The 27795-nt window shown below is 40.8% G+C and overlaps 1 protein-coding gene across 1 annotated transcript in view; it reads left to right on the top strand.

Moving 5' to 3' along the window:
* LOC145406580 (DBH-like monooxygenase protein 1) overlaps nt 1-19236 on the top strand; it is a 35338-nt gene extending 16102 nt beyond the window's left edge. Inside the window, exons 3-9 of the mRNA XM_080277658.1 lie at nt 10544-10716; nt 12039-12182; nt 12647-12843; nt 15158-15258; nt 15493-15669; nt 18611-18785; nt 19210-19236. Coding sequence (XP_080133784.1) covers nt 10544-10716; nt 12039-12182; nt 12647-12843; nt 15158-15258; nt 15493-15669; nt 18611-18785; nt 19210-19236 — 994 coding nt within the window. The remainder of the gene's footprint in view (nt 1-10543; nt 10717-12038; nt 12183-12646; nt 12844-15157; nt 15259-15492; nt 15670-18610; nt 18786-19209) is intronic.
* Nucleotides 19237-27795: the final 8559 nt, after the last annotated feature.

Here is a 27795-nt window from a genome sequence, read left to right as displayed (position 1 = left end):
GAAGAGAGAGAAATTGAGGAGATGGAAGGAGCACTTTGAGGATTTGTTGAATGTAGAGAGTGAGAGCAGTGTGAGTATAAGTGGTTGGGGAATGGCTGGGAGAAGAAGAGATGAGAGGAGGGAGGAAGAGATCAGTAGGTCGGAAGTAGTGGAAGCGATGAAGAAGATTAAGCTGAGAAAGGCCCCAGGAATTGATGGAGTGTGTGGTGAAATGCTTAGGTATGGGGGTGAGATTGTTGTGGAGTGGATATGGAAGTTGTGTAGATTGGCTTGGGAAGAGGGAAGAGTTCCAGAGGACTGGAAATCAGGTATAATTGTTCCTCTGTACAAAGGAAAAGGGGAGAGAGAAGTATGTGGTAACCATAGGGGTATTTGCCTTCTTAGTGTGACTGGTAAAATATATGGTAGAATACTCATTGATAGGGTTAGGCATATGACAGAGGAGCTAGTTGGAGAAGAACAAGGGGGATTTAGGAAGGGAAAAGGGTGTGTAGATCAGATATTTGTTCTAAGATGTTTAGTGGAGAAGTATCTAGAGAAGGGAAGGAAAGTGTACGCTGCCTTCATGGACTTGGAGAAAGCTTATGACAGAATAGATAGGAAAAGTATGTGGAAGGTATTAAGAATATATGGAGTGGAGGGGAAATTGTTGAGTGCTGTGAAGAGTATGTACGAGGGAGCTAGGGCTACGGTGCGAGTGGATGGTGAGCTGAGTGAGTTCTTTGATCTCAATGTGGGACTGAAACAGGGTGTGTAATGTCTCCATGGCTGTTTAATATATATATGGATGGGGTCGTAAAGGAGGTACAAGGTAGGGGCAGTGGATGTTGGGGTGGCCCTAATGAATGAGGTGAGATTTTGGAAGCTTCCGGTGTTGCTGTTTGCTGATGATACAGTATTGTTGAGTGAAGATGAATGGGAGTTGCAAGGTTTGGTGAATGAATTTGGGACAGTGTGTAGGAGGAGGAAGCTAAAAGTTAATGTAAACAAAAGTAAAGTTATGGTGTTTGAGAGGAATGAAGTCACAGTGTGTGCAGTGAGGTTGGATGGTGAGGATATGGAGAATGCGAGTGCATTCAAGTACTTGGGTAGTGTGATGAGTAAGGATGGAACTTTGGGGGATGAAGTACGTGAAAGGGTACAGCAGGGAAGGAAGGTTGTTGGCACACTGAAAGCAGTGATGAGAAATAGGGAGGTGAGTATGGAAGTTAAGAAGTCACTGCATGATGGTATTGTGATCCCTACCCTGACGTATGGAAGCGAGGCGTGGACCTTGCAAGAGGGGAACAAGTCAAGAGTGAGAGCAGTGGAAATGAGTTACTTGAGAGGAGCATGTGGAGTGACATGGAGGGACAGGTTGACGAATGAAGAAGTGAAGGAACGTTGTGGGGTAGATGTGGATGTGGTTCAAAAGATTAGGAGAAATACACTGAGGTGGTTTGGACATGTGGAGAGGATGGAGAATGAAAGACTGACTAAGAGGGTGTATGTAGGTGAGGTGGAGGGAGGGAGAGGGAGGGGTAGACCAAGGATGAGGTGGAGGGATGGAGTTGAGATGTATATGAGGGAGGGGGGGGTGAGTTGGGGGGAGGGGAGTCAAATGGTGGGTGACAGAGTGACTTGGAGGCGTTTTGTATGCGGCCACCCTTTGCGGGATTAGGGCGTCGGGCTATAGATAGATAGATAGATATTACTATGCACGATTATATTATACACGAATATTATTATACATGAACATATACACGAATCACATGTGTTTCATATTATACACGAAATCGAACGCACTGTTGAGGGGTAGGTTGCCAGGACACAATAATAACAACCTCAGAGTCGCGCGCCGTGTCTATAGTTATCTGTTAGCTGTTCGACAATAATACTGTCATGTTCATTTCTTTCTGCTGCCCTCTTCACTACGATGTGAGAGTATTGGGATTTACTGGGCTCGTGCGATCGTGGTGTGTGTGTGTGTGTGTGTGTGTGTGTGTGTGTGTGTGTGTGTGTGTGTGTGTGAACATAATATTTACAGCAGTATTATTCTAATTTTAATGAAAACTGGTGGATGTGTTGAGAGTCAGCCAAAAGGTCAAGGCTACATGACATGGACAACTTAAACAGTTTTAGCCGATTAAAACCAAACTTGATGGAAATGTTAAGGGTAAGGCAAGAACGAAGGTGATACATACAAGTACACAGGAAGTGCAGATAACAGAAGGCCTATTACCCCATAACGAGGTTATTTATTAAAAAAAATAATTTTATTACGATACAACTTAAACGTGTGTGAGACAAGGATAGAATAAAGGAGGGCTCTCCCTCACCCACCAGATCATCCAGTAAAATAACCAGCAGAAAAGAAAGTCAGAAAACACTGTGCTTCTTAGAAATAATATGTATGGAAATTTTCATACGGAAAGAAGAAGAAAAGTTATGTTCTAGGCAATTTCTAACCCAGATCTGAAAAAGAACCATAATTATACGATCTCAGAATGTCCTCATAACCAAGCAATCGTCTACCTGTCGTCAGCGTAAATGTCAGTCTGGAACTAAAAAAAAAACACTCTTTTATTTGTGGCCTACTGTTTCGAAATAATTATCTAGCTGGATTTTCAATGTATCTACAGTTTTTGCACAAACTACTGTTGCTGATAGTTTATTCTGTTCAACTGCGCGAATACTGTTTTAGTGCTGCATCGCTTACGTTTGAATTAGCCCCATTATTTCTAGTCACAGTCTACTTATGTATTTCGAACAATTTATAATATCTTACGTCGTTGGATTTTTAAAAGAATTTTAACTACTTATATCAGGTATTTTTTGTCTTTTTTTTTTTTTTTTAGAAAGAGAGACATAATTAGTTTCTTTAGACATTCTTCGTATGGTAGATATAACAGTGACGGTATCATTTTATTGGTTTTTCGCTGTAGTCTATCGAATATTTCTTCCTTAACCCCTTAACCGCGGGGATGTCGGAAGCGCGCCGTAACCGTCCCGCGGGGATAATCGCTCTCCGACTGACTTTTTAAAAATATTAGCCAAAAATCAGTTATTAGTCCTAGAAAATTATAATTATAAATTCCTATGGTACATACCTTCAGCTTTCCCCTGGGATGTTTGTTGTGCCTTCGTCGACTACCGTAGAACTTGTGGAGACTTCTGAAGTTGGGTAACGAAGTTTCCACTTTACACTTCCCGATACCCCGTAATATGGTTACCACTGCCTGATATTATCACTACAAACACTATTCTATGAATTTCAAGTAGTTTGGAATCCATACTCAAAAAAAAAAAAAAAAACACTGTGGAAGCAATGTAAATTACGAGCGTGTACCAGCTTTCCACCCACACTCGTTCCCTGCTGGTATTCTGAGGCGGAGCTGTCATTCATTATTTATAAACACACTCACACTTTATATTCCTAGCACTTTATTACACTTATTTATATATACAATATTTATCTATAAGTTTCCTTCACTACTAGTAGTTTATTTTCACTCCAGGCATTCACTTTCTCGTTCAGTAACCTAGCGTAGAGAGCGAAGCTTTCACTTTCACTGTCATTACTCCAAGTATTTATACTCTTATTCTTATATTAGTAATTATCTACATTTTCTATTTTATTTACATTATTTGCATATCTATTTTATTCACACTATGTTATGCACTGTCACTTGCAGTAACTAAGGGCTCCTTTCCCTTGGAGCCAGGACGACCTTGGGACACTGAAGCACTCGTACTGGGAGTTTCTGTCACCATTTCCTCCACCGGCTTATCACACGATTTACCAGAAAGATCATAGTCACTGTCCATCATTATCATAGACAAATTAGCCAGTTCATGTTCCACAGCAGAGTCACTTTGTCCATTACCCCTTCCCACACGAGGTTTAGTAGGAGTAGAGGTCACAGGGCCCTTTGCAGTGGGCTACTTAAGCGGCGGAAATGGAGGGGCGCGAATCCGACGTGGTTTCACCTCGAAAGACAACAGTAAACTGAATCATGTGCCGTATTATGGGCAGGGAAGGGGTTGACAATGTCACCGTGGTGACAGCTGCTAATTTACATGCTGTGAAATGATTGGAGTTTCTGTCACCATTTCCTCCACTGGCTCATCACACGATTCACCAGAAAGATCAGAGTCACTGTCCATCATTTTCATGGATAAATTAGCCAGTTCATGTTCCACAGCAGAGTCACTTACTTCTTTACCCCTTCTCACAGGAGGTTTAGTAGGGGTAGAGATCACAGGGCCCTCTGTGATGGGCTCAGAAGTGGCAGAAATGGAGGGGGGCGAATCCGACATGGTTTCACCTCGAAAGACGACAGTAAACTGAATGATGTGGCGTATTATGGGCAGGGAAGGGTTGACAATGTCAGCGTGGTGACAGCTGCTAATTTTATGTGCAGGAAGGAATGAGAGAGTGATTTTGATTGGTGATATGAATGGTAAAGTAGGGAATGCGAAGGTGGATGGAATAGTTGGTGAGTGGGGTGTGCCTACAGAGATAGATGAGAATGGCAGTGCGTTAGTGGACATTTGTGCCAGGGAGAGGGTTGGTGATAGCCAATACCCTCTTCAAACACAAAATGATCCATAGGTATACATGGCGAGTGATGAGAAGGGTGGGTGGTGAACTGAATGAAAGGGAAGGCAAAGACTGATTATGTGTGTGTAGATGAAAGGATGCAATGATGTGTAATGGATGCAAGATCTTATAGAGGTTGGGGAGTGGACTTTCTGACCACTACTTGGTGGTGGCCAGAATTGAGATCCAAGATGGAGAAATAAAAGAAGGGAAGGACGGGAGGAAGGAGTAGTTGCAAGGAGGGTGGAGAGGTTGCATGAACATGAGAAAAAAGGCAGAATGTAAGAGAGAAGTGGAGGAGCGATTGGGTAAGTATGATTTGGAGCAGATGAGGGAGGTGGAAGGTGTGGGCAAGATATTCACAGAAGAAATATGTGCAGCATGTGATGTGGTGTATGGGGGTGAAGAGAAGACGGAAGGGGGTGCGAGGAACAGCATGGTGGAATGAAGAGGTGAGACAGGCTGTGGCACAAAAGAAGAAAGCATACAAAGAATGGGTGAGAAATAGGGGCGTGGAAGAAATTGAGAGGTAGAAGAGAGAGTTATATGTAGAAAGAAAGAGAGAGGTGAAAAGATTAGTATGAGAGAGTAAGAAGATAGTGAATGAGGAATCTGGAAGGAATTTGAGTGTAAAGTGGAGGGACTGTAAGAAAATTTTCTGGAAAGAGGTGAAGAAAGACAGACAGGGTGGCAGTGAAGTTAGTAGGGAAGTGCAAGACAAAAATGGTAGATTAATAGTGGAGAAGGGAGAAAAGTGACCAGATGGAGAGAACACTTTAAGGAATTGTTGAACATAGAGAATGAAAGTAATGTGAGTATAAGTGGCTTGGGAATGGCTGGGAGATTGAGGGAGGTGGAGAAGACAGGGAAGAAATCAGTAGGATAGAAATTGTGGAAGCAATGAAGAAAGTCAAATTGGGGAAAGACCCAGGAATTGATGGAGTGTGTGGTGAAATGCTGAACCATGGGGGAGAGATAGTAGTAGAATGGATGTGGAAGATGTGCAGATTGGCCTGGGAGGAAGGTAGAGTCTTGGTGGATTGGAAGTCAGGTATAATTATTCCCTTGTACAAAGTAAAAGGGGAAAAAGAAGTGTGTGATAATCATAGGGTATTTGTCTTTTTAGTGTAATAGGAAAAGTGTATGGTAGGATACTTATTGACAGCGTTAGGGAAATGAGAGAGGAATTAGTTGGAGATGAACAGGGAGGCTTTAGGAAGGGAAGAGGTTATGTAGATCAGAATCTTAAATCTTTAGTGGAAAAGTTTTTAGAGAAGGGAAAGAAGTTGTATGCGGCCTTCGTGGATATGGAGAAAGCATATGACAGGGTGGATAGACAAGGATTGTGGAAAGTATTAAGAATATATGGAGTAGATGGAAAGTTGCTGAATCCTGTGAAGAGTATGTATGGTGGTGCTAAGGCTGCAGTGCATGTGGATGGTGAAGTGAGTGAATTTTTCTCTTTGAAGGTTGGGTTGAATCAGGGATGTGTCATGTCTCCATGGTTGTTCAATCTGTACATGGATGGGGTAATAAAAGAGATACAAGGTAGGGCAGTGGATGTTGGAGTGGACCTAGTGAGAGAGGGTAGTGTTTGGAAACTCCCTGTACTGTTGTTTGCAGATGATGTTGTTAAGTGAAGACGAAGGGGAGCTTGGTGGATGAGTTTGGGAGAGTGTATAAGAAACGGAATCTAAAGGTGAATGTAGGGAAGAGTAAAGTGATGGTCTTTGCGAGAGGGGAAGTCAGTGAATGTACAGTGAGATTGGATGGTGAGGAAATGGAAAATGTGAGTACGTTTAAAGTAATCCCTCCAATATCCGGACGCCCATTTTCTGGACATCCCCAATAACCAGACTTTTTGTCCCGGGATCCAATATTCCCAAAATGGGCCAAAAACCACAAAAATTCGAAAAATCTGACTTTTTTCCCACCCGTAATTTGAAATTGCCGCGTGGCGCCAAACGGCTATTACACCATGGTCCCGTCGTCCCTTCCTTCCTCCCCTCCCCCTCCCCTTTCAGGGGTTGCCATTTGGTATTTTTCATTACCAAATGTGGGCCAATTTGCTAATGAAAAAATTCGTTTGGTAATGAATCAGAATAATACAATACCAAACGGATTTTTCACATGTATGACGATACACAGGATTGAGATGGTGGATTGTTTGCTCTCTCTGATTAATTTGGTAGCCTATATGGCGTGATAATAATCAACATGCTGTAAATTATAAGAAGAGTGATTACATGTATTTCCACTTGTGTATATAATTAGTGAAGAATAGATGCTAGTTTTACGAATTTGGTAATGAAAGTTAAAAATGCTAATGAAAATTGAGGAGTTTGGTAATGTGGCTGTTGCGATCTGGCAACTCTGTTACCCCCGCCATCATCAACAGTCACAGCCTAACTCCAATCAAGAGCAGATGCTTATAGCAATGCAAGCCACGGGTGCACGTTTTTTGTGAATAAACAGTGAATGAACTGCAATACCTTGCCACTAGAACACATGGGAATTTACAATATTGTGCAGTGTTAAGAAATTAGAATTTAGAGTGCAAAAGGATTAACTGTGGACTGCAAACTCGCAGTTCAAACCAGTCCAGGAGCCAGGGACTTGTTGTAAGTACCCAGAATGTTTATTATTGTATAAACTCATCTCTAAAACCTCATTTTATGGTTCTTTTGCATTTATTTCAGTATTCTATGTCCCTTATTGGTGTGATTTGGGTCTTAAATAGGTGCTATGCATGTCCAGAGGGAGTTTTATAGGTGTTTTTCTGAGTTAGGGTCCATAAGTACAAGTCAGGGAGGATGGGGCCCAATATCCGGACAGGATCACTATCCAGACATGCCTTTGGCTCTACTATATTGGATCACTGTACTTGGGGAGTGTGATGAGTAAGGATGGAAGTTTGGAGGGTGAAGTGCTTGAAAGGGTACAACAAGGAAGAAAGGTTGCTGGTTCCTTGAAAGTAGTGATAAGAAACAGGAATGTGAGCATGGAAGTGAAAAAGTTACATGACAGTATTGTGATACCAACTCTAATGTATGGAAGTGAAGCTTGGACGTTGTTGGAAGGACACAAGTCAAGAGTGAGAGCAGTGGAAATGAGTTATTTAAGAGGAGCCTGTTGAGTCACATGGAGAGACAGGCTAACAAATGAGGATATAAAGGAGCATTGTGGTGTGGATGTGGATGTGATAGGAAGCGTTAGGAGGAATACACTGAGGTGGTTTGGCCATGTGAAGGGATGGAGGGAGAGAGACTGATGGCTAAATTGTCAACAATGGGTGGGAGTACAGATGACATTAGCAGTGCTGACTATAGCTGGACACTGGCAGTACTGACAGATGATACAAGCCACCACTTGAAAGCCCGGGCGAATTCAAAATAATACAGAATCACAGAAGTGACGCCTTGCAGTATGATCTCTTGTGCCCGAGCATCACAAAAGTGATGTCCTGCAGTTAAGGGGTTAATATCGTTTTGGGGATGCTGTAGGTGTGGTCCAACTTATGACACATGAAGTTCAGATATTACAGTATATCGGGTGTTTTGTACTGGAAGTTCCATGCAGTGAAGCTGAGCATTTTGTTTGCCTCGTTACTCACTACTGCGCACTGCATAAAGGATTTAAGATCGTTACTGACAGTAACTTCTTGATTTCTTTCGTCCTTTACTACTGTCAGTGGAACATCAAGCATGCAATACTCATATATAATATTTTTGTTGCAGGAGTGCATTACTTTACATTTATTTATATTAAATTTCATCTACAGTTTTTCACTTTATTTTAATTAGTCTATTTTGAGAACAGTCGGTCAAAGGTCAAGATCACAGAGAAAGACCAGAGTTGATGATCACACGACAAGGCCCACGACAGCAGTTCTGATCCGACTTTGATCAAACTTGGTGGAAATGTTGAGGGTCAGTGAAGGATGAAGATATTAAAAAAGTGACAGGGCAAGGTCAAATGTTCGACCCAATTACCCAGACAACTATTATTCGATATGAAACAAGCACTGTGGAAGGATTAAGGGTCAAAAAAGGATTGAGAAAAATGGGTCAAAGGGCAAGGTGAACTGCAACAATTTTGATCTGGCCTGAACCTCAGCTGGTGAAAGAGTTAAAAGTCAGGCAAGAGTGACGTGATTCAGTTTTGAGGACAATCAGTCGTTGAAGGTCAAGGTCACAAGGCATTGTTAAATGCTGAGGCCCTTAGACCAACTGTAGAGGGTGGACGTTGCACTCCCTAAATCCTCCTTCTTGTTTTAGTTTATTCTTGCCATTCTGGACGGTTTTATTAAACTTCTAAATTATGTCTAGCAGTGCAGGATGTTACTGAAGGCTGTCAAAACTCCAGTTCACAGCCAACACAGGCTTAATGAAACTATCAAGTGGTAGCAAGAGTATAATTAAAGAGAAATGAGGACGTTAAGTTATTGTGCCTTCTACATTCCTGTAATTATCCAAGCAGATAAAATAAATCAGAGTCACTATCATGAGATAAGGCCAATCAGTTCAGAAATAAAGTCATGATACAGAAATAAAGTGATGATACAATGGCACCAAACGTTGGTAAGAACAAGAACGCCTACATCAAGAAGAAACAGAGAACAAATCTCTGAGAAATATCACTACTTTTCGAAAACACACATTTCAGTTTTTTAAGTACTCCTTTATGACGATGTACTCTTGCTTTTACTGAGACTACCACTACATAAAATTATCTCCTCTGCATTGGTTTCGGTACCTGGTACGTTCCTGGCTATTCAGTGGTGTGTGCCGGGTTCAGTACCCAGTACACTCAAACTTTTCCTTGTACAGTTTGAAATCTGGCAGTTGAAATTTCACACTCAGACTTGCCTCTCTCTTCCTTTCCCATGTCAGCTGCGGTGGCTGAGAACCCTGCCAGACTACAGTTAACCAAAGGTAACTGTTAAGGGGAGATATATGCGCCTGCTTGGGTTCACTCACTTCAGTAACTTCATTATCATGGTTTAGACAACAGTAAAACACAGCAGCAGCTTTACAGAAAAAAAGAAATGTTGGGCTTGTTAGTGGTGAGTGACAAGGGAGGTATCTTACAAATAAAGATGGAAAAGTAGAAGTACAACGACATAATGCATAAATCCATAGGAAGTTTCGCTTTATCATCGCCTAAAATTGCCATCTTTCCATCTTGAATGCTGGGTTGTAAAATGAGATCGCAACCAAAATATGGTGCTAGTCACAAAAATTGTCACGGAAAGGACGTACAATAGAACTGCAGGAGGACGAAAATCTCCAACAGGAGAAGGTTAATGTACTGTAGTTTTGTTACCTTCAGGCAGAGAGTATAGTGTTTTTTCTTCCTCTGAGAATAAACCACTTCCATGTATTGCTCAGAAATTTTTAACAAAACAATGACAATGTACTATATCAATAACATCTCTATGAACTAATTTTTTTCGAAGATATTTGGTGTATAAGGCAGTGAAACACAGCCACAGCAAACTGAGATGAGGATAATGAAAAAGATGACTATTCTTTCCTTGAGGGACAGGTTACACAGTGCAGCAATGAAGGAACACTTTGGCATAAAATGCATTAAAGATGCTATGCAAACGAGACAACCGAGGTTTCATGGATATGTAGAAAGAAAGGAGGAGGTTTACTGGGTGACGAGCAGTATGGATATGAATGGTGAAGGAAAAGTACCAAGGGGAAGACATAAGAAGACGTGGTGTGAGGTCTTACATAAAAACCCCTGGGTAATGGGGGCTAACCGGAGGTGCAGCAAAAGACTGAGCAGTCTGGAGAGCACCCATCCTTTGACCAAGACTTCACATGCTAGCATGACCAACGTCTTGAAATATGTGGTGTAAATGTATTGTTACATGTTATCATTAATGTTCTTTCAGATTTGTGTCAGTGTTATGAGCAGTGGAAACCAATAACTGTTTGTGCCATCAGACAGGGAGGAGGCTGCTAACCTCGCCTTGGGTCACTCCCTGATATTCTCATTGACGGTGCCACCTCACACCCCCTTCTGGCGTGCAGTGGGTCACTGTGCCTCTGAATGCACCGCACTAGCCATCCCAAGCCAGGGTGTCAATGTATTCGCCGTCTTCCTCCACGGGCACTACCTCGGTCAGTTTTTACTTCACTCAGCTTCAGTACTCAGTGCCTCTGCTTCACTGTGACTGCTTTAAAATACAGCGACTAATATTTCATGCTATACATTGGTGGAAAGGATTTACCTGCTCTTCTTTAAGCCACTGATTTTTCATGCTAAGGTTCTGTTATCAGGATAACTGGGGGTGTGTCTGAACTTTTTCGCTTCACACTTGTTATATACCCTTGAAATGAATAAATTATTCCCCTTAATTTCATTATATATATTTTTTTTTCTGGATAAAATTACTGGCCGACTGGAATGCCAGCACCAGCATTCAAAAGCAAGCTTGTCTCAGCTAAGCAGGGAAATATGATAGGTCTGTGCAACAAAATGTGTGATTTTCCGTGTGCCTGAGAATCAGTCCAATGTTGCTGATATAAAGTATCTATTGGTTCATAATATGAAAATAAGTGAAGTAGACAGACACTAAAATGCTATACTCGTAGTTCTTGTCCAGATGTTTACAAGGCAGGACAGAGACTCAGAATCACCACACTGACGAAACAGGAACCAGGTGCTGTAAATAAGTTCATATATGGATCGTCTCAGGATATGACCTTTCCTCGAATATTTTAAGTCACCATTAACCCCTAAGTGCCGGGTGACGGTTATATCTGACGTGAAATTGGTGGATCAGGGGTGGCAGTGGACAATAGGGCATGTCTTGGATGCAACTGTGTCTAGTATATCTAGTAATGGAGAAGTTATCACGTTCAGAGCAAAGTGAAAGTCAGTGCCACGCGCACATGCACAAATACAGCCTGCTCTGAGGCCAAAAAATATGTATATTCTTCACGTCCTTACTTGTCAACACGATCACCAACAGACCTGTGGATGGTTTTATTCACAAGAAGAAGAGTTGGTGAGTAATATGCTTTTTCATTTGTTTCCCCAGTTGCTGTACTTTCTGAGATACCAAGGTTTGAAAACAAGAAACTTTGGGAAAACTGCCTATACTGAGAGGGCGACAGCGGTATAAACAGCCTGGCACGGAGGAGTTAAGAGAAATTACTTAAACTCCTATCTGCTGACACTATTTTCCCATTGCTTACGTCTACTGTATCTCTGAGAATCTGGCTGTGTTGTTGTTGGTGGTGGTGGTGATAATTTGAACACTTCATCTCCTGTAGGCAAAAAGTAAATATATAAATAAATAATTGAATAAAGGGGAAAGTTATCTCAAATTCCAGCTCTAAACTTCCTTCCTTAAATGCATGGTTTGAAAACCCGTCTTGAAATATATAACTTACTGTTTCCTGAGACATTAGCTCTGTTACAACATTTGTGACTGCAGCACGGGCCATCAGAGTTCGTCACTTCCGGGGCAATGTGGAGCTGCCGCCCTTCATGGAAGACCTCAACTATGCCACCAATTTCCAGCAGTCCCGCATACTCTCCAAGGAGGTTAAACTAATGCCTGGGGATCACATTTCAGTTGGTAAGTATACAGGTCGTGGTCTAAGTGGCTTTGAAGGTTTTGTAACACCAACTAACGGATACTCTATTACATCTACTCCCTCACTTACACTGATTTTATTCTACTCTTACTTCCTAGCCCTAAGCTTCAGAAATAATCCCAAGCAATATTAGTCAGGTGCATGACGAGGTCCTGAGAAATTTGTATTTAGGTGGACATCATCCCACTCTAATTCATATTTTTTTTTATTTACACTGGGTGGAATCATGCCTCTCGTAAATGACTGCCTTCTCAAGCACCCATTGATTACGTTAATTATGGTGTTATATCAAGCTGACGTTACATCCCCGAGCCTCAGACGGGATTAAGTGCCCACAACATGGCAACTGCCCTGATTCTCTTCCTTATTTCCTCAGCCAGAGAGGCAATATCCCTAGCTAACAGAACCAGTTTAGTCTGTTCATCGATTTTGTTACTGCCGAGAGCTGTAAGAGCCAAGTTAGGTCCATATGCCATGAACTCCTCCCAAACTGGCCACGATCTTGTCAGTCACCCACGCTCCTGGTGCCGCAAAAATCATGAGAACAAACTATTGGCACAGTGGTTCATCTACGTAGAAATGTTCCACATAACTGTGGTTGAAAGTGGCCACTCGACAACTGGAGCATGGATGACATTGGTGGTAAAAAAAAAAAAAAAAAAAAAAAAAATCTTTACCTACACATCTGCCTGAAGCACCAATGGAATGAGGGGGAAAGCTAACAGGAAGTACGAGGAAAATGGGAGACTGAAGAAAAGGAAAATGATGGTCGCTGGTGTTTACCGCCAAACAACGTAGTCAAAGAGTAACCAAATGTGGAGAGGGAATGGGTCTTAGCAAGATAAAGGAAACATAAAGGTAAAGCAACTGACATATGTTGAGGTATGAAGGGCCATAATTTGAATTCGAGAGGTACAGGGAAATTTAGTCGAAACACATAGGTGTAAAGTTTTTTTGTTAACCTCTTTGCACCCTCGTCCCCGATATGGGAGGGAACTAGGCATTTTCAAAATTTATTAAAGAAGGGAACTCCGTGGTAGGGACCTATGAGCTTCGCAACTATGAGCCGACATGCAGGGGGGCAGTGCCCCTAGTACCCTTCCAGCAAAATCCGTCGCGCAGGAGCTCTGGTCACGAAGGTGCTAATTACTGGTAAAGTGATATATTGTGGAAGTAATCCATCAAAATAGCATCCTAAACAAATATCGTAGAGGCTTCATTAAATACTGAAGGTACTCATATGGTGACGACTGGTATACGATGATTTTGTCGATAAGGATGAAAGTCTAAAGGTGGTCTGGACTCTTTGAAGTATGTGAGAGGTCTAGATTTTAAGGAAACAAGACCAAAACTAATGCGGCAGTAGGAGCAGAGGCGAGCACATTCTCGTGCACGTGCATTTAGTATGTAAATTCAACAGAACCTCTCTGTCCAACATTACATACATATAAAAAATAATATTATTTTTAAGAAAATATTTACATTATATTTGTAATCAGTATACTAAAACTTATAACTAATGTTTATAAATTAATCTGACTGGTCATGCACCATATGATACGAACGAATTCTGCCATGTTCTGCACAACACTTTAGACCTCATTATCATTTAGTACCAACCTCCAGTTGGTACACAATGCACTACTGATCGTTTGTGTATGTGTGTGTGTGTGTGTGTGTGTATATATATATATATATATATATATATATATATATATATATATATATATATATGACAAATTTTTTCCTTGGATATAAAAGGCATAAATAGATAATAAGAATGATAATATTGAGGTTCACTGTTCTTTATAAATGGCAAGGGCAGATTTTAAATGTAATGTATCGATTCGTACATTCTTTAACTCCACTTACTTGTGGACTGGCAAGTAAAATGAGTACCTAGGGTAACACCTCGGGAGGTAACTGTGGTAACCAGGATACTGGGTGAATAACGCGCCACAGGCACAAAGGCCAATGTTACTGAGATGAGCACTTCGGCGAAGCGCCTCGTGGGGTCTTCCACCGCCTTTACCATTTGATGATTTCGTCCAAGAAACTTATCTACCATGAGTGCAGAGCAGCTGTCATGTGTGTGTGGGGGAGAGGGGGGTCTCACCACAAACAACCCTCAAAAAAAGGGCGTATGTGCGGGCAGGGTGGGGGTCTCACATACAATACCTAGTATAGAGGTTGCACTCACAGGCTCCTCGTCTAATCTAAACAGGGTGGACACAAAGGCTCCAAAGAGGGTGGAGTCAAAGGTTCTTGGTATCATCTAAACACTGGACTCAAAAGCTTTAAACAGGGTGGACACAAAAGCTTTTCTACTCGGGGTGGACGCAAAGGCTGTTCGTCTCATCTAAGCAGGGGCTCTCCATTTCAGAACTTTCTTCTCACGGATTCCTTTCAGCTTTCTCTCTCTCTCTCTCTCTCTCTCTCTCTCTCTCTCTCTCTGTCATCGACGTCGTCGTCGTTACTATTCTGGTCATTTTTTATCTGAAGTGTTGCATTCCTCTCCCATTATGACAGGCATACAACACCCGTCTAGCTTCACACCCACCCCCTTTCTGAATGAAAGAGTTAACTTGTAATCCCAGTGTTTGATGCTGCCCTGAAACTGTTTTTCTCATTCTCTTTTCCCACTGTCTGTGACCTCCAGCCTTATAAACTCAGTGTGTCCAGGCTTCTCGAAATAAACGCAAATCTGGATTTGGCATTTTCATAAAACAGGCATCCCCGTGAAATGAGGCAGATCGTTCATACATCGCTGAAAACCCAGAATCCAGGCTTCACTTCACAAGCTTTTTTTCCTGTGTGTGTGTGTGTGTGTGTGTGTGTGTGTGTGTGTGTGTGTGTGTGTGTGTGTGTGTGTGTGTGTGTGCTTTCTTTCGTACTAGGGTACTACAAAGTTTCTGTTGCTGATAGTTCTTTGACTTTCGTATTTTCCTTTTTCTAGTTGTCTGGGTTTTACCTCATCCTATCATTAGATGAGGAAGAGATCATCTTGTTGTTGATGATGATGATGATGATGACTGTACATTCTGTCTTCTTTTCAAGGTAAGTTAGATCCTAATATCAAGGAGAAAGTCAGGTTGATGATTCTGTTTCTCTTTTCACTAGGTCAGGTTAGGTTACGGAATGACTGCTTAGATTAGTTTAAGTTAAATGGGAAGAAAGGTCAGGAGATGATGGCGACGATGATTCTCCTTTCGTTTACGTCAAGATGCGTTAAGTGAGGTGAGGAAAAAAGATCTGGTTTGATAATCCTGGTTCTACTTGTTTTCCTGTTAGGGAGTGTGACTACGACAGCCGCAACAGAGATAATGTCACGTTCACTGGGTGGGGAACGCGGGACGAGATGTGCGAAGCCTCCCTCTACCACTATCCTCCCCTCGATCTCGCCGTTTGCCGCTCATCACCACACCCGGAGACTCTCAAGGACGTTTTCCGCCTAAAAAGCTTCCCTGAGTGAGTGTATTACGTCATTTGTTTATTGTGTCTTGTGTTATAATGCTCTGAGTTGCTCTAATGAATGAACAGTCTCCACTTTCTCAATGTGCATTAAAATGAGATCAGTTTTTGTTGAACTTGGATCCTCCTCTGGGCCGAAACTCTTGTATCTTCTCAGGTCAACACAGTCTTATGGTCCTTTCACCGCAAGAAGTCCGTTCAGGGTGGGGCCCACCTGGTGAATCACCTCTAGCGATGCTGCCAAATCAACCGTAGTACATACCTCTCTCTCTCTTATTTTCCATCTATGTGCTATTTGAAATTGTTTTTTATATTCTGTATATAGTAAAGGAAGCTATATAGTACATTGAGTATCACTTTTTAGAATTATAACAACGATTTGAATGAATTCTATGACACGTGGCTGTCGCTGCTTGTGGTCGGGCCACAAGCAGCGACAATTACAAATGAACATTACACACACAATAACACAACTGGCAACACTACACAGCCACAAACACCCACTCACCCATACAACCTTCGCAGTCAACCACGTAGCTCATAGCTGACTACACCTATAAGGTTTGTCTCTTTTACCCATACACTTTTAACTGTAGCTCATACTTGACTTCACCTAAAGGATTTGTCTCTTTTATCCATACTCTTGTAACTCTACACTTTTATTAGTCGTTTGTACATTTCAGTATATATCTTGTATATGTTTATGTTGTATATGTCATGTTTTATAGTGTATTGTATCTACATTACAGTCGCTGATGATGTGTAAGGATACACGAAACGTCCTACGAAAAATGAAAATAAATAATTAATAAAATATAGTTACGACATGGATCTTGGACATACTATCTACAACCTGAATCATAGTGTAAAACAATGTGTAAGAAAACTCGAAAAGATCAACAGAAAAATAGTGAAACAATGGCTACGTCTTTGTCTTTTATTTTTTTTGTATATAAGAAAACATTCTTCCTAAATATACTAATATATATATATATATATATATATATATATATATATATATATATATATATATATATATATATATATATATATATATATATATATATATATATATATATATATATATTATAGATAGATAGAGAGAGAGAGAGAGAGAGAAACAGGTGTGATGGGGGTAGGTTGGGAGACAGAGTGATAATCCGATAATTGGTGGTCAAATTGGCACGTCGCACTCGGGGGAATTCCAAATTCTGCCACACCCTGAACGGACTTCTTGCTGTGAAAGGACCATAGTATGGAAGCATAATTCACGCATTTGTGCACGATTTTCTAATATTCACAAAACCAAGAAGCGAGTACGTTTCTTCATCTCACAGGACAAGGCATCAGGAAACGGATAGGTAGGCAAATAATTATGACTTGATGCTAAACACAGATGTACACACACTCAAAAAAGTATCGTTACACCTTGTGCGCGATACAAACTGACACCACGAATGAAACGTCATATAACAGCCTCCCTCCAGCCCTACCGAGAGAGCTGGATTATTCAGTACGAAATTCATTGGACCCCCCTGTAACGATACTTTTTTGAGTGTGTGTACCTCGCCACACGCAATGATCCACACGTCACATACATTACTAGGAATCTGAACTTGGCCAACTATACAGCCGAACTTGAGGTAGGTGAACAGCGACGATATCATGGGGTGGTAAGTGCTCTTCCCTGGTACACAGCCATTAACTTGGGTAGCACTTGTTTATGAAGTTAATGAAGCCTACATCTCACCCATGTACCCAGTTCACAGCCACTGAGATACACATTACAACTTGCATCCCATACCTTGAATGTAGCCAGCGGTGATGCCAGCAAGCCTCACCTGGCAGCCATCAAAATGTGCCCACTCTTCCCACTCCTCAAATCGAACTGCCTTCTCTATAGCGTATTATACTCACAGTTTCAAAGATTTCACGAATTTTTAAAGTATTAGCATGTTGTATAGTGTTTTTTTTACTAATCTGATTAGTTACAAAGGCTATTTGTAGCCTACTGATACTGCCTATGGTACAGGATATATCAATAAATAAACTCTTTCGTATTAGAAGTCTCTTAGCATTTTATGTCACAGATAATCATGCACACACACACACACACACACACACACACACACACACACATCACTACTTTAGCTATAGTAAGAATTTTAGAACTTGAGCTATAGTTAAATCTGGTAACTTTTTGCACATTAGGCTACAGCCAACATCAACGTTTTCTGGTAAGGCATCAACCCTGTGTGCGTTAGTCGTGCCAAACACATATTATAGTAGCAACAAACCACACTAAAGTATGTCAGTATTGAACTACATTGATTATATTCACGTAGACCACAGCCAAATATGTCTCGGCTGCGACACTACCACGCCACACAGCACGACATACCTTTGGCTACATTGTGAGAGTAATATATTTCTGTGTGAGTTATTCTGAAGATATCGCTTGACATTACTTTGACTTAAAATTATATGGCTGTGTATAATCCATAACTAACATGATCATATAATTCGTATACTAAAGCGGATCTGATAGAGGCGTCAGTATCCCCTTATTTAATCTCTTTTACGTAGTTCCAGCATTGAATCAATAAAACATCGCTCGCTGAATCATTGTGACAGTAATTGTTTTGTGCTTTGGAAGAACTAGCAGACAAGCGAAACCCATTATACCTTGTGTTTGACCTAGGTGCGGCTAAACTGAGAGTAACAACATGGCGGATGGCCCACTCCCGGTAACTTCACTTGAGGGCCTTGGTTGAGCGCTGCAGTTTGTATTTCATTGCTTAAAACCCCTATCCTAACATGAATAATACCGCCTGGGGATAGCAAGAATAAAATTGGAAATGCAGTACCGGGTTCAAGATGTTAATGACCATCGTGCAATCGTCAAGCATAGATCTAATCCTTTTTCTTCTTCTTCCAGAGACATGAACTGGGATGCCTATATATTCAACCCCGAGGTGGGTGACGGACGGCGGTACCAGGAGGCGGTGAACTCTCTGCCCTGGGACACCCTTGACCGTCAGCTTGTCAACAACAGGCTCACATATGGCGACCACCTCATCAAGTGCCAGTATAACTTTGGCATCTCCATGAGAGTAAGTCTTGACCTTTGACTAGTCAGGCCCTCAGACGTAGCTTAATATTAATCCCTTTGACCAGAGATACAGCTAATCCAAGAAGGTAAGCCTTTGCCAGTTACCTTTAACTGGCTAGCCCCTATGTCCAGAGATCATTGTAATCTCTTTGGCCTAACATTTTGCTAATTCTGGCTAATCCCGTTGACTTGATGTAATATTAGTCACTCTGACTTAATGCTAATTCTTTTGACTGAACATAATAGTGATTCTATGACCTAACATAATAGTAATTCTTTGACCTACGGTAACAATACTAATTATCCTCGACCTAACATAATGCTAATTCCTTTGACCCAGCATAATGCTTAGTGCTAGTACCTTTGATCTTACATATTGCTTATTCTTTTAACGTGACCTAATGCTAACTTCTTTTAATTGACAGAAGACTAATACCTCTGACCTGACATAATAATAATCTCTTCGACCAACCATACTGCTAATTTCTTTGACCTGACAAACTGCTAATCCCTTTCATTTAGCATGATGTTTATTCCATTGACCTAACCTAACGGTACAATTACATTAGCCTCATTATGATACTACACTCTTTTTTCCTTAACAAGGCACAGATTTTCGTCCTCTTCTCAGCAAATTTAGTGTATATCAATGAAAGAATCGGACATTACTACGGCTCTGCATACTTTCATAGCATCTCGTCGTAACTGTCATCATATCTTAGTGTTCATCTGTTTTTACAACTCGGCAATGAAGATGGAGGTCCGGCAATTTTAAGCGAGTTTAGAGTAAAAGCAGTACAGTTGATGGTATCTGTCTTAGTTTCTATCCTAAATGGTGTTCTCTCTGGCAGCCGTCCACGAACGTGACCCGGTACCCAAAAGCGACACCTTACGTTCCTCCTGAAGACAAGACCTGTGCCCATGTCCACAAGTCCACCGTCCACTCGGTGCGCTCCAATGGCCGTCCCTCTACCCCCTAGGCTGGCCTGGTCACCACCCTTCCCTCACAGTGATGCTGGCCCCCCTTGCAGTGTGAGGAGCCTGGCCCCCACCAGTCTGGTAGGGCTGGATTCCTCACAGTAGGGCCTGTATTTACTACATAGATTCTCTGAACCCCTTCACTTCAATAACATCTTTTGTATTTGTAAAGCAGTTGGCTACAATTTTCAAGAATCATGTACGCTCTCAGCTGGAATACTGCTCACCCTTGTGGAGTGGATGTGGAGAGGTTGTACTAAAACAACTGGACAAAATTCAGAACAAAGCTATAAGAATAATCAATAACGCTGCAGTATCAAATGAACTACTTCATCTACAGGTAAGACAGGGTGTTGGCTCTCTTGCATTATTTTACGGATACTTTTATGGCAAATGCTCAGAGGAAGTTGCATCCATTGTGCCACCTCTCCACGCCTTCCCCCGTGCTACACAGGTATCTGGTAACGCTCATGACTTGACTATCACACTGCCATGTTGCATAACATCTGCCTATTAGAATTCCTTTATTCCTCGAACAGCTTCTCTTTGGAACTTGCTTCCCTAGTTTAGTTTCCCTCCAACCTACAGCAAATCAAGCCCAACTGTTACAGATTTTTTATGACTGGAAGACACCTGGAATCTGGCGTATGGAAGTTTTTTGTTTGTTTGTTTGTTTGTTTTTTGTGTTCTGTTCGTCTTGTCAAAAAAAAAAAAAGTACCATACATTTCACAGTTAAATCACAGTGCTCTGGACTCTTGTGTATTCTGTAACTTGCTTGGGATTCTTTATAAATACTTCTGATTTTCTGCTGAGAATGGCAGATTTTACTCGTAACTATAGAATATATTCATTATATATTCGTGGCAGTTTATATGTTTTATTATTATTATTATTATTATTATTATTATTATTATTATTACTGAGCCACATAGACGAAGTTGATGGTCATTGTTTTTGTACGAAATGTACTTTATCTATGTGTCTGTGTCGAGAACTCAAATTTAAGAAAGTATTGCTTGTCGAGGGAAAAAGTTATTAATAAGAATTGTATAGAGTCACAACTTGAGTTCACATGTCACTCAACCAGCACTGGGATTCATCCAGGATGGATACATAATAGTCAAGGATTCATTTAACAGCATTATTACAGACTACCTGGCTCAGAGATGGCGTGTAGTCTTTTTTTTTTTTTTTTTTTGTCTACCAGAGGGCATCAGGGCACTTGGTGCACAATATATATATATATATATATATATATATATATATATATATATATATATATATATATATATATATATGCAAAATAACCACAGGAGAAATGAAAGGAGCAACAGTGAGTACTTTCGTATATTACATCTTCAGACAGAGACAGAAACGTAAAGGGTAGAGGTCTTTTATGCACATCCTCACCAGGGAGTGGCACACAGAACAAAGGATGACCTGAATTTTTACCTGCGGCTTAACTTATGGTCACCTGCAGCAGGGAGTGGAACACAACAAAGGATGACCTGAATCTAAAAATGGATGATGCACAGAACAATAGGTACCTTTCTTTTTTCTTCCTTAGGGATGCACGTGACAAAGGAGGGAGGGGAGGAGGAGGGGAGGAAAGGGGAAGGGGAGGGAGGGGGAGGGGGGAGGGGAGGTGGGGGAGGGAGGGGGAAGGGGGAGGGGAGGAGGGGGAAGGGAAGAAGGAGGGAGGAGGAGGAGGGGATAAATACTGCTGCTTAACTTAAAACCTAGAGGATTAATGCTAGGTGTGTCCCACACAGGTGTGACTACACTACCAGGAGATGACAGGGAACAATCAGTTGTTAATCTGGGGGATACTGCTTTATAATTAATTCAGTTAACAATTTATCACACTTAAAATGACCATAGCTCATTTTTACATTCTTTTCATATGTGCCAGAAATTAGACAAGGTTCTATTACATTTCTTTCATCTACTCTTTTTGATCTTGCTAGAATCTTAGAGCCTGCCCAGTATGGTGATCACTGGATGCTTTGTGCTGAAATAAACCACTGCTCTGGTGGGCTGTCCTTGCACTCTATTTATGTTGTGAGATTCTAGTTTCCAGATCTTTTCCAGATTGTCCTATGTTAAATTTGTTACAGCTTTTACACGGGATTGTGTAAACAACGCCTGAATTACTGAATGGGCTGTTCTTGATGAGGTTTTTCTTTATGGTGTTCTCATATTTGAATATTACTTGTACATTAAGTTTCCTCAGTATGTGAACAACATCAAGAAAATTTTCATGGAAGGGGAGGACAAGGGTTCTTTGAATATTCTGGCGATCTGGCTTATTAGTTTTCCCTTCAAGGAATCGTTTCTTGGCTGTATTATGGCATTGAGTTAGTATGCTTTGTGGATATTTTAGCTTCTTTCCAATGCTCTGAATCATTTTTAGTTCATCATCGAAAAATTCTGAGTCTGAAATTTTATATGCTCTTAAGTACATGGATATGAACACAGATCTTTTTACATTAATGTGATGGTTTGAATAGTAATGAACATATAACATAATATTTGTAGGTTTCCTGTATACCTTACTCTTCAAAACATTCTGGTCCCTGATAACTTTTACATCCAAAAATGGCAATTCATTATCCATGTCCATCTCATGAGTAAACTTAATCGATGGAACTAACGAATTTAATTGCAGGAGAAATTCATCAATGGGAAGACTGTTAGGCCAGAAGCACAGGATATCATCGGAGCCAAACTATGTTTTGCTCCTTTATGGAGGTCAGTAAATGTTTCTCAAAGTATTCCATGTAAATATTTGCCAGAACTGGGGAGAGGGGATTACCCATGGCCATACCAAATTTTTGTGTGTAAAATTTGCCTTCAAAGGTAAAAGAAGAGTTCACAATGCACAATTTAATTAGCTTGATAATGTTTTCAGAGGGAATACCATCAATGTTACTACCAGAATGCTTGGCAGGAAAGTTAAAACATCATCAACAGGGACATTTGTGATGGTATTCTCTCTCAAAACATTATCAAGCTAATTAAATTGTGCATTGTGAACTCATCTTTTACCTTTGAAGGCAAATTTTACACACAAAAATTTGGTATGGCCATGAGTAATCCCTTCTCCCCAGTTCTGGCCACTAAAAAAAAATTCAGGTCATCCATTGTTCTGTGTGCCACTCCCTGCTGCGGGTGTGCATAAAAGACCTCTACCCTTTACGTTTCTGTCTCTGTCTGAAGATGTAATATATGAAAGTACTCACTGTTGCTCCTTTCATTTCTCCTGTGGTTATTTTGCATACATATCTTCACGGTGAAGTGAACTCTCAGCATATATATATATATATATATATATATATATATATACTAAAGTGAAAATTTACAAGTCCATGGTTAGACCAATTTTAATTTACGGGCATGAGTCATGGTACAGTACAATTGCAACAGATCAGAAAGTATTAGGATTTGAGAATAAAATACTGGGAAGGATTCTTGGGGTAAAGTGGCAAGACAGAGTTACAAATGAAAGAGTAAGGGATATTACGAGAGTGGAACCAGTTAATGAATATGTGAGACTGTCTCGCTGGAAGTGGCTGGGGCACATATACAGAAAAGAAGGTTGTTTAATACAGGATGTGCCAGAGTGGATTGCTAGAGGAAGAAGAGGTAGAGGTAGGCCGAGGGAAACCTGGTTGAGGACAATGAAAAAGAAGCAGGAGAGGAGGTGTTGGTGGGACCTGAAGGAGATGGCAAGAGACAAATATTGGTGGAGAGAGTTCATTGAGGCCCTATGCATCCCGTGGGGTGCCACAGGAAATGACTGATTGATTGATTGATATATGGATGGTCTCTGCCCTTTCAGTCGCATAACTGATGATCGTTTCAGGCCGCCTTGTACCACCGTGAAGGCTCTGACTTACATATATTGATCTGTTTTTTCACCTGACGGAGCCGGGCCACTGATGAGCCTTAGTTATGAGGTAGAAATTAGTCCTTGGCAACTAGTCAGAACAACCCATCTCTCAAGCTACATCTGGCCTTCAACGGGGCTGAAAGGTAGAAAAAAAAAAATACATGCAATAGATCCATGGTTTAGTGTCTTAATTTCACAGCCGAGGAATAGTTCACATGAAAACTATACCCACACATTGACAGTTTCTATATTGGCATGATAAAACAGTTGTGGCCAACAGTTTTACATTTTCACAATAAAAAGAATATATATATATATATATCTCCCATTCGCACCCAGTGTCCCCAATATAGGACCGAACTGGGTACTTTCAAGATATAATAAAGAAGGGAACCCCCGGGTTGTGACCTGCAAGCTTCGCGACTATGAGCCGACAGGTACGCCTAGCAGCCTTCCAGCAAAATCCCTCGCACAGGAATTCCGGGATCCAATGGGATATATAGATATATATATATATATATATATATATATATATATATATATATATATATATATATATATATATATATACTTTTTATTTGTAATCTGCACAGCCATACATCTATATATACAAATATGGCTTAGTTTTTATTTGTAACGTGCACAGGCATATATATATATATATATATATATATATATATATATATATATATATATATATATATATATATATATATATATATATATATATTGAAATATGGCTTAGTTTTTATTTGTAATCTGCACAGCCATATTTTTCTTCTGACATTTACTTTCAAGTGTTTTTGTTATTTCTTTGGGTGCAGTATGTATTTAGCTTACAAATAGGTGTGATTTTTCTCTCTGACTGGGAGATTGCCGTCACTCTGCATGCATTAAGGGAGAGGGTGTCATATTTAGCACAGAAAGGCAGTTCACAAATAAAGTGTCAAGCAGTTACTTTTGCTGTCTTTTCTTGCACCTCTTACCACACCAAGGCTCGTACTCCGACGGTTAAGGCAGCTCTCTAACACCTCTTCCTTACCCATTTATTCTTTGATACGATTGGCTAATACCTTTCTGTACGTTATTTATGCATAGTATGGTGATGCCAGACTGATCTTAGTAACACAGAAGACGGCAAGGTGTAATAGGGAAAATAAATCACTTAGAAAGAGGTATAAGAGAACTTCCCAAACCGACTAGAATACGGGCTTTGAATTCGAGGTGATCACTGTCCTTCATTAGCATCATCAAGATATAATTACAATACAAAGTTACCTGTATTATTCTTGCATAGCCATCAGCCAATTATCTCGTCAGTCGATTGTACCGTCACTAACCTCAGCTGACAACGTAACCCTCGCACCCCTCGACGCACGGTCTGTCAAAATTTATTCAGAAAAAAGGAGTGACACCAGTAGGCTTTGCTGGAAAAGGAGGGAGTATGTGAATAACACTAATAAACAGGTATATTAAAGAGAATCAAATAAGTCTTACACTGACGAGCCCGCCCTTTCACTGGTAGCCGGGTCAGGGACATCATTATGTAAAGATGCTTCATATAGGAAAAAAAGAAGAAGGAACAGACAAGAGAGCCCTACATCCGCGAACACCAGATGGCCTCAGGCCGTATATATGACTTTTCTTTGTGACTTTGACCTTCGACAGATTACTCTCAAAATCGGATGTCATTTCTTGCCTAAACATTAACCTTTCCACCAACCTTGGTTCAGATAGACCAAGATGTTCAGAGCTGACGTTGATTCTCTCTCTCTCTCTCTCTCTCTCTCTCTCTCTCCCCCTGTGACTTAAACCTTTGACTAATAGTTCTTAACATCGACCCTCCATATCTCTTTTTAAACCTAGTCCCAATCTTAAAGTTTAGTCTGCATTGACTAGAAACTGTTTAAGTTGACACTGCCATGTGACTGACCTTTTGTTAAAAAGAAAAAAAAAAACTTTGGGTGATCCTGGTCTCATCCACTTGGTTTGATCCAACTCAGATCGAAGCTCTTTTAGTTTAGTGTACACATAAACACACGAATCGAACTCTCATCTTGCCATGAGGCCGTGACTTGTTCTCAAAATTGAATCCCTTTGTTCTTGCTTGACCCTTAACACTTCCAAAGTTTAAAATAACTTGTGTAAACATGTTGAGTTGACCTTGCCCTAAGACCTATTTGTTTCTACAACAGTAAGTTTAGCCTGCTTCTTTGATGACCTTCACTCAGTCCACCAAGTTTGGTTCAAATCGGATCAAAACTGTTTGAGTTAACTGGGTAACAGTCACACAGACGGATGGAACTTGACCTTCCCTGTGACCTTGACCTTTGACTAAAGTGTTCTCAGTTTTGAAAATCACTTGATTCTTGCCTAACCCCCAACCCCTCCCCCATGTTTGGTCAAAATTGAGTAAAACCTGTCTTAAGTTAATACTGCCGGGTCAGTGTTTGACCTAACCTTGTGACCTTGACCTTTTGACCGACTGCTCTAAAAACAATAGGTTTCCTCATGGGCTGTCTTCCAATCCTTCCACCAAGTTTCGTTGAAATTGGATAAAATCTGTTTGAATTATTTTTTAACACACACACACACACACACACACACACACACACACACACACACACACACACAACTCGTGCGATCGCGCACCACTCAAAACAGTACCCGTACTCGCTTTGCGCGTCACGGGTATAAGGAAATAATCAGAGCTGTAGCAGATTAAACGCAACTCAGAATGATTGGTTACGAAAAGTCAGCCTCTTTAAAAATTGAGGAAGAGTGTCGTAACTGGCGGGAAGAACATACTGACTTCATCACTTTCCACCCTGCCAGCCTCTCTTTTTTGATGACTTGTTGAAAATATGACCATTAGTAGCCAGTAAGATGCTATTCAGGCATGGAAACACCAAGAAACTAGAAAGTATGAGAGGTAAAGTGATCGGTAATGCTAGAAACGCTCTTTGCTTAGCGATACAATCTGAACAACACGAGTATTTTATATATAACCAAAGCCCATTAATAACGGTTAACCAATACTCCTGGCACTGAACTTTTTGTGGCGTTTCTTTTGCCCGTACAACATGGTATCCACCGAGTAACACCAGGGAACAATGGTGATTGATGGCCTGCCTGAAATCTCTGGTATTTTTCCTCCGGCGTGATGTAACTGACTCTGGGACCTGTGAAAGGGCGGATTCCCCAGATATATACTGAACAGTGTTTTTCACATACACCTTACTCTTCCATCCTGGAGTGTCATTTGTAACACTCTCCTGGTGCTGTTAGTTGTGCTCTTGAAAGTCATCCCTCTTCACAGTCATCGGACTAAATCTAGGCTAACCAAATCTAGGCTAACCAATGCACCACCGACTCCGACCTAAGAGAAGGGAGTTAAGACAAAAAATAACGTGGAGAGTCAACCCCCTGAATCAAGTGACTTTTCTTTTACTTCTGCTGCTTCCAGACCAATACATTATAAGGCCTCTCGTACTGAAGGGATTAAGTATTCCTCCAGTATGAACAGTCTTTCCTAAACTGAATAAAAAGACTCTGAAAACAGCAAAAATTCTTGTGAAGTGCTTGTCCTCTTCATTTTTAGTTTATTTTGCCACTACGACGGTCAGTTTGTTTTCATCTGACCGAACAGGGCCATTCCTATATATTTTAATGCTCAGTAACGATTGTGCAATATTCGATGACACTTCGCTATAAAGACAGAAATGGATCTTCTTGGTTACTAGACAAATCAACTTTCCAATCTGAGAACACCTGACCACCTGAGCTGAAGGGAGTTAGGGATCGTTGCCAGGTGAGAATGAACGTGCTATGTTGATTTTTTTCAGGTCAGGAGAGAACCCCCGCTACAGGAGAGGTTAATGAAGTCTTTATTTAACCCCTCCAGGTCTAAACGTCATCTTAAGCTAAATAAAAGCCTCGGGAAATAGTAAAACTATAACCACAATCGCGTTTTGGGACTGAAGGGGTGCTGGTTATTATTTTATCATCATTATCACCATCATCATCATCATCATCACCATTACCATCATCATCATCATTTCAGGTGGGAGTAAGGACAAGACTTCAGGAGAACTCATTCATGTGTTTAGTAGTGGTTTATCCTTTAGCTGTCTCCTCCCA

Source organism: Coenobita brevimanus, chromosome 71, assembly GCF_032717465.1.
Source record: "Coenobita brevimanus isolate Jiangsu-jjx chromosome 71, ASM3271746v2, whole genome shotgun sequence".
NCBI lineage: Eukaryota > Metazoa > Arthropoda > Malacostraca > Decapoda > Coenobitidae > Coenobita > Coenobita brevimanus.
Note: the sequence above shows the minus strand (reverse complement) of the source record. Positions and strands in the feature narration are given on the sequence as shown.